Below are 7,500 nucleotides of genomic sequence, written 5' to 3'. Positions count from 1 at the left end.
CCTTCCTCTTCTCTAACCCCCCCTCCCTTCCTTTCTTTCCTCTTCCTCTTCCCTCCTCTCCTCTTCCTTTCCTCTCTTCCCCCCTTCCTTCCTCCTCTCTCCCCCTCTCCCTCTCCCTCTCCTCCCGTTTCTCTTCCCCCCTTTTATCTCCCTCCTCTCTTCTCCTCCCCCCCCCCCCTACTCTCCTTTCTTTTCTTCTTTTCTCTCTTTTTTTTCACTTTCTCCTTCCCTCTCCTCTTCCCTTCTTCCCTTCCTGTCTCCTCTTCCTCCTCTCTTCCCCCTCTCCTTCCCCACACCCCCTCTCCCTCCTCTTCTCTTCCCCCTCCTCCCTTTCTCTCCTTTTCCCCCCTTCTGCGCCTTCCTCTCTCTCTTCCCCCTCTCCCCCCTCTCCCTTCCTCTCCTATCTTCCCCCCTCTCCCTTCCGCTCTCTTCCCCCTCCCTCCTCTTCCTTCCTCTCTTCCCCTCTCCTCTCCCTTCCTCCCTTATTCTCTCCCCCCTTTCCTCTCCCTTCCTCTCTTCCCCCCTCTCCTCATCCTTCTTCTCTTTCCCCTCTCCTCTCCCTTCCTCTCTTCACCCTTCCTCTCTCCCCCCTCTCTCTTTCCTTCCTCTCCTCTCCCTTCCTCTCTCTCCCCCCACTCCTCTCCCTTCCTCTCTCCCCACTCCTCTCCCTTCCTCTCTTCCCCCTCTCCTCCTCCCTTCCTCTTTTCTCCCTTCCTCTCCTCTTCCGTCCTCTCTTCCCCTCTCCTCTCCCTTCCTCCTTATTCTCTTCCCCTCTTTCCTCTCCCTTCCTCTCTTCCTTCTTCTCTCCCCCCTCCTCTTCTTTCCTCTCTTTCTCCTCTCCTCTCCCTCTTCTCTTCCCCCCTCTCCTCTCCCATCCTCTCTCCTACCCCCCACTCCTCTCTTCCCTCTCCTCTTCCTTCCTCTCTTCTCCCTTCCTCTCCCTTCCTCTCTTCTCCCTTCCTCTCCCCTCCTCTTCCTTCCTCTCTTCTTCCTTCCGCTCTTCTCCCTTCCTCTCCCCTCCTCTTCCTTCCTCTCTTCTCCCTTCCTCTCCCCTCCTCTTCCTTCCTCTCTTCTCCCTTCCTCTCCCCTCCTTCCTTCCTCTCTTCTCCCTTCCTCTCCCCTCCTTCCTTCCTCTCTTCTCCCTTCCTCTCTTCACCCCTCTCCTCTCTTCCTCTCCTCTCCCTTCCTCTTCTCTCCCTTCCTCTTCTCTCCCTTCCTCTCTTCCCCCCCCTCCTCTCCTCTTCCTTCCTATCTTCCCCCTCTCCTCTCCCTTCCTCTCTTCACCCCTCTCCTCTCTTCCTCTCCTCTCCCTTCCTCTCCTCTCCCTTCCTCTCTTCCCCCTCTCCTCTCCCTTCCTCTCTTCTCCCTTCCTCTCCCTTCTTCTCCCTTCCTCTCCCCTCCTCTTCCTTCCTCTCTTCTTCCTTCCGCTCTTCTCCCTTCCTCTCCCCTCCTCTTCCTTCCTCTCTTCTCCCTTCCTCTCCCCTCCTCTTCCTTCCTCTCTTCTCCCTTCCTCTCCCCTCCTTCCTTCCTCTCTTCTCCCTTCCGCTCTTCTCCCTTCATCTCCCTTCCTCTCTTCACCCCTCTCCTCTCTTCCTCTCCTCTCCCTTCCTCTTCTCTCCCTTCCTCTCTTCCCCCCCTCCTCTCCTCTTCCTTCCTCTCTTCCCCCTCTCCTCTCCCTTCCTCTCTTCCCCCTCTCCTCTCCCTTCCCCCTCTCCTCTCCCTTCCTCTCTTCCCCCCTCTCCTCTCCCTTCCTCTCTTCCCCCTCTCCTCTCCCTTCCTCTCTTCCCCCCTCTCCTCTCCCTTCCTCTCTTCCCCCCTCTCCTCTTCCTTCCTCTCTTCCCCCTCTCCTCTCCCTTCCTCTCTTCACCCCTCTCCTTTCCTCTCCTCTTCCTTCCTCTCTTCCCCCTCTCCTCTTCCTTCCTCTCTTCCCCCCTCTCCTCTCCCTTCCTCTCTTCCCCCTCTCCTCTCCCTTCCTCTCTTCCCCCTCTCCTCTCCCTTCCCCCTCTCCTCTCCCTTCCTCTCTTCCCCCCTCTCCTCTCCCTTCCTCTCTTCCCCCCTCTCCTCTTCCTTCCTCTCTTCCCCCTCTCCTCTCACTTCCTCTCTTCACCCCTCTCCTTTCCTCTCCTCTTCCTTCCTCTCTTCCCCTCTCCTCTCCCTTCCTCCCTTATTCTCTTCCCCCCTCTCCTCTCCCATCCTCTCTCTCCCCCCGCTCCTCTCTTCCCCCTCTCCTCTCCCCTCCTCTTCCTTCCTCTCTTCTCCTTTCCTCACCTATCCGTCCTCTCTTCCCTTCTCCTCTCCCTTTCTCTCTTCACCCCTCTCCTTTCCTCTCCTCTTCCTTCCTCTCTTCCTCTCCCTTTATTTCCTCTCTTCACCCCTTTCCTCTCCTCTCTTCCTCTCCTCTCCTTTCCTCTCTTCCTCTTCTCTCCCTTCTTCCCTTCCCTTCCTACTCCTCTTCCTTCCTCTCTTCCCCCCCTCCTCTCCTCTTCCTTCTCTTCCCCCTTCTCCTCTCCCGTCCTCTCTCTCCCCCCACTTCTCTTCCCCCTCTCCTCTCCCCTCTTCTCCCTTCCTCTCCTCTTCCGTCCTCTCTCCCCCTCTCCTCTCCCCTCTTTTCTCCCTTCCTCTCCTCTTCCGTCCTCTCTTTCTCCTCTCCTTTCCTCTCTTCACCCTGTCCTCTCCTCTCTTCCTCTCCTCTCCCTTCTCCTCCCTTTATTTCCTCTTTCCCTCTCCCTTTCTTTCCTCTCTTCCCCCCTCACCTCCCCCTTCCTCTCTTCCTCTCCTCTCTTCCCCTTTCCTCTCTTCCCCTCTCCCCTCCTGTGGTGAGCAGCAGCGTGTAGAGGAGGCGCAGCAGGAGCGCAGGGAGCTGTTGAAGAGATTACATCACCTTCAGAAGGAGAAACAGCAGCTGCAGGAGGAGCACAGGAGGCTGCACAGAGAGAGGGAGCAGGAGAGGGAGACCTGCTACCTTCTACGCACACACAACCAGGTGAGGGAGGGAGAGGAGAGGGGGAAGAGAGGAAGGGAGAGGGGAGGGGGGAAAGAAGAGAGGGAGAGGGGTGGAGTAGAGGAGAGAGGAAGGGAGAGGTGAGGGGGGAAGAGAGGAGAGAGGAAGGGAGAGGTGAGGGTGGAATAGAGGAAGGGAGAGGTGAGGGGCAGAAGAGAGTAGCGTCATGGAGAGGAGAGGGGGAAGAGAGGAAAGGAGAGGGGAGAGGGAGAGGTGAGGGGGGAAGATAATAAGGGAGAGGTGAGGGGGAGAGAGGAGGGGGAGGAGAGGAAGAGGGGGAGAAAGGAGGGAGAGGAGAGAGGAAGGGAGATGAGTGGGGGGAAGAGAGGGAGGAATGGAGAGGATTGGGGAAGGGAGAGGGGGAAGAGAGGTGAGCGGGAAGAGAGGAGGGAAGAGCGGGAGAGGAAGGGAGAGGAAGGGAGAGATGGGAGTGGAGAGGAAAGGAGAGGAGGGGAAGGGAGGATGAGACAGGAAAGGAGAGAGGAAGGGTAGAGGAGAGAGGAAGGGTGTGGAGAGGGGAAGGGAGTGGAGAGGAATTTGAGAAGAGAGGATGAGAGGAAGAGGAAGAAAGGAGGGGAGAGGAAGGGAGAGGACGAGAGGAGTGGGAGCAGAAGGGGGAGGAGGAGAGGAAGGGAGAGGAGAGGAGGAGAGGAGAGGGGGGAAGAGGGGAGAGAGGAAGGGAGAGTAGAGGAGAGGGGGAGAGAGGAAGAGCGAAAGAGATGAAGGGAGAGGAGAGGAAGAGTGGGGAAGGAGGAGGAGAGAGGGAGAGGAAGGGAGATGAAGGGAGGAAGAGAGGAAGGGAGAGGAGAGGAGGAGAGATGAGCACAGGAGGCTGCACAATCCATGGTTGAAATGTTAAAATGTGTATTTTTCCATATATAGACACACCCTATGTGTTTTAATAAAATCGACTATATGCACTGAGCTTGTTGGATGCATTAAGTACACTGTTTGATGAAAGAATTAAGATACAAATGGCTCTAGAGGGAGTTCACCGGGCCAGGCTCAGACTTGGTGAAAAAAGAGAGACAACAAGCAGCTGTCGTCTCTCTCTCCTCCCTGCCGCAACGACCTCCACAGAAAGTTCTGTTACCAAAACCTTCATTTGTTTAGGAAAAACCTTCCCTATTCCCTGAACCCTTGCTCACTTTACGTGACACATGTATGGATCTCATGCACTTGACCAATAGGGCCTGACCTATAGCCTGTCACAATCACATCAATAAATTGGTTATAACAAACTCCCAACACTGTAACATATGTGACAGCAAAATGGATGTGGAGAATGTGAAAATAAACTCGAAATGGGGGAATGTTTACTGGTTGCTCAGGAGGGAAAGGGGAAGTCAGATCTGTGGAAGAAATTTGACTTAGTTGTGGAAGCAACTGGTGATGAAGAAAAATAAGAACGTTTAGGAGCAAACGCTGCCTGGATATTATCTGTGCCAAACAGGTGCTGTTAGGTTACAATATAAATGACCATTTGGAACAGTGTTAACAACACTAAATAAATGTATATGTGTATCTTTTTTGTAAAGCCTTTATTAGAGCAAAGACTAAAAACAGTCGCATGCATTCGTGAATACAATTGCCGACATGGAATGGTTTCTTTATAGTTTAGGCTAATTATTCAAGGCTCCCTTTGTTATTTCATTTTCAAACTAAATGTTTGATTGCTTTTCAAATCATGAATGACTCGTATGCTGTGTGATGACATGGACGATTGCATGATTGATGGGTAGAGCAGCCGATATATTGACATATGGGCCTAAGTAAGTTATGGTATGAAGACCGCTGAACAGGCCTTAGGCCTACAGATCGATGGTAGTTATACAAGGCTGCTATACTAACCCTACTGATGGTAATGCCATTAGTCATATTATAATGATGATCATAATAACAATGGTAATAATAAGAAAAGAGGGTATAGGAGTGATGGCTGCGTCAGTAGTATGTGTGACAAACAGATGCAGTTTTTCTGTTAAAAAACAAGAATGTATAAAGCCTTTATTACAGCATAGCAAAGATTAAAAACAGCTGAATTTGTGAAATTGCTTTATCCAACATGGTTGTGTGAGGCTTGGTGCTCAAGGAATCAGTACGCTATTAAACAAACAGGCAAAATGTCTTATTTCTGTATATATACACTACCGGTCAAAAGTTTTAGAACAGCTATTCATTCAATTTAAAAATATATATATATATTTAAAAAAATATTTTCTACATTGTAGAAGAGTGGTGAAGACATCAAAACTATGAAATAACACATATGGAATAATGTATTAATCAAAAAATTGTTAAACACTCTTGGCATTCTCTCAACCAGCTTCATGAGGTAGTCACCTGGAATGCATTTCAAATTAACATGTGTGCCTTGTTAAAAATTAATTAGTGAAATGTCTTTCCTTCTTAATGCGTTTGAGCCAATCAGTTGTATGACAAGGTAGGAGTGGTATACAGAAGATAACCCTATATGTCTCAGTTCATATTATGGCAAGAACAGCTCAAATAAGAAAAGAGAAACGACAGTCCATCATTACTTTAAGACATGAAGGTCAGTCAATCTGGAAAATCATTAGACTTAACAGCCTCAGAAATTGCAGCCCAAATAAATGCTTCACAAAGTTCAAGTAACAGACACATCTCAACATGAACTGTTCAGAGGAATCAGGCCTTCACTGTGTGAATCAGGCCTTCATGGTCGAATCTCTGCAGAGAAACCACTACTAAAGGACACCAATAAGAAGAAGAGACTTGCATGAGGCATGAAACATGAGCAATGGACATTAGACCGGTGTAAATCTGTCCTTCTGGTCTGATGAGTCCAAATTTGAGAGTTTTGGTTCCAACCGCTGTGTCTTTGTGAGACGCAGAGTAGGTGAACGGATGATCTCCGCATGTGTGGTTCCCACCGTGAAGCATGGAGGAGTAGGTGTGATGGTGTGGAGGTGCTTTACTGGTGACACTGTAGGTGATATATTTAGAATTCAAGGCACGCATGACCAGCATGGCTACCACAGCATTCTGAATCGCTACGCCATCCCATCTGGTTTGCGCTTAGTGGGACTATCATTTGTTTTTCAACAGGACAATGACCCAACACACCTCCCAGGCTGTGTAAGGGATATTTGACCAAGAAGCAGAGTGATGGAGTGCTACATCAGATGACCTGGCCTCCACAATTACCTGACCTACACAATCATCCCTACCTCAACCCAATTGAGATGGTTTGGGATGAGTTTGGCTGCAGAGTGAAGAAAAAGCAGACAACAAGTCCTCAGCATGTGGGAACTCCTTCAAGACTTGGAAAAGCATTCCAGGTGAAGCAGGTTGGGAGAATGCCAAGAGTGTGCAAAGCTGTCATCAAGGCAAAGGGTGGCTACTTTGAAGAATCTCAAATATAAAATATATTTTAATTTAAATCTTTTTTGGTTACTACATGATTCCGTATGTGTTATTTCATAGTTTTGATGTCTTCACTATTATTCTACAATGTACAAAATAGTAAAAATAAATAAATAAACCATTGAATGAGGAGGTGTGTCCAAACTTTTGACTGGTACTGAATATATGGATGATTTCTAAAGCCAGGCACATTTAACGGTTAGACTATTGATTATGGACCTAATTAAGTTGGTTTCCTCTCTCCGCATTGTTCTCAACACCAATATGCTGGTTAACTTTGCTATTATGCACATAGCAATATGGTCTAGGAAAAGGCTTCAATTCAACAGCACAATGTTTCAGAACCGCAGACAGTGACCGCTATCCAACGCGGGAGCTGGCACATTTGTTATGAAATATTTGTTTTCTTAGTGTTGCACCATCGTTCTTACATAATATCACCATATATAATTTCAGTAATGCACGTCTTAGAGTGATGGACTGTGCCATCTCCACAGCCTCCACAATGCATTAATCCACTGAGACTGGTGTCTTGTGCACCATGAAAGAAATAACAGTAATTTGCGACTGATTGCTCGACTAAAGATCAAAAGTCTATCGACCAAACAATCGATCAGTCGACTAAATGTATATAAAGAGTGTATATAAAAAATACCTTAAGTATTCAGACCCTTTGCTCTGAGAATCGAAATTGAGCTCAGGTGCATCCTGTTTCCATTGATTGAACTTGATTGGAGTGCACCCGCGGTAAATTCAATTGATTGGACATGATTTGGAAAGGCACACACCTGTCTATATAAGGTCCCACATTTGACAGTGCATTTCAGATCTAAACCAAGCCAGGTTGAAGGAATTGTCTATAGAGCTCCGAGACGACAGGATTGTGTCGAGGCACAGATCTGGGGAAGAGTACCAAAACATTTCTGGTCCACAAGATCACAGTGATTCATCATTCTTAAATGGAAGAAGTTTGTAATCACCAAGACTTCCAAGAGCTGGCCGCCCGGCCAAACTGAGCAATCGGGGGAGAAGGGCCTTGGTCAGGGAGGTGACAGAGAACCCGATGGGCACTCAGACAGAGCTCCAGAGTTCCT

At 49.1% G+C, this 7,500-nt stretch overlaps 1 protein-coding gene across 4 annotated transcripts in view; it reads left to right on the top strand.

Moving 5' to 3' along the window:
* LOC109904382 (tax1-binding protein 1 homolog A) overlaps positions 1 to 7,500 on the top strand; it is a 55,248-nt gene that overhangs the window by 23,069 nt on the left and 24,679 nt on the right. For all 4 annotated transcript variants that reach the window (XR_004202903.1, XM_031788965.1, XM_031788966.1 and 1 more), the window contains exon 5: positions 2,825 to 2,983. Coding sequence is in view for 3 of the 4 variants with exons in the window: in XM_031788965.1 (XP_031644825.1) it covers positions 2,825 to 2,983 (159 nt within the window). In the remaining variant the exon portion in view is untranslated. The remainder of the gene's footprint in view (positions 1 to 2,824; positions 2,984 to 7,500) is intronic.

The sequence above is a fragment of the Oncorhynchus kisutch genome, linkage group LG14 (assembly GCF_002021735.2).
Source record: "Oncorhynchus kisutch isolate 150728-3 linkage group LG14, Okis_V2, whole genome shotgun sequence".
Taxonomy (NCBI): domain Eukaryota; kingdom Metazoa; phylum Chordata; class Actinopteri; order Salmoniformes; family Salmonidae; genus Oncorhynchus; species Oncorhynchus kisutch.
Note: the sequence above shows the minus strand (reverse complement) of the source record. Positions and strands in the feature narration are given on the sequence as shown.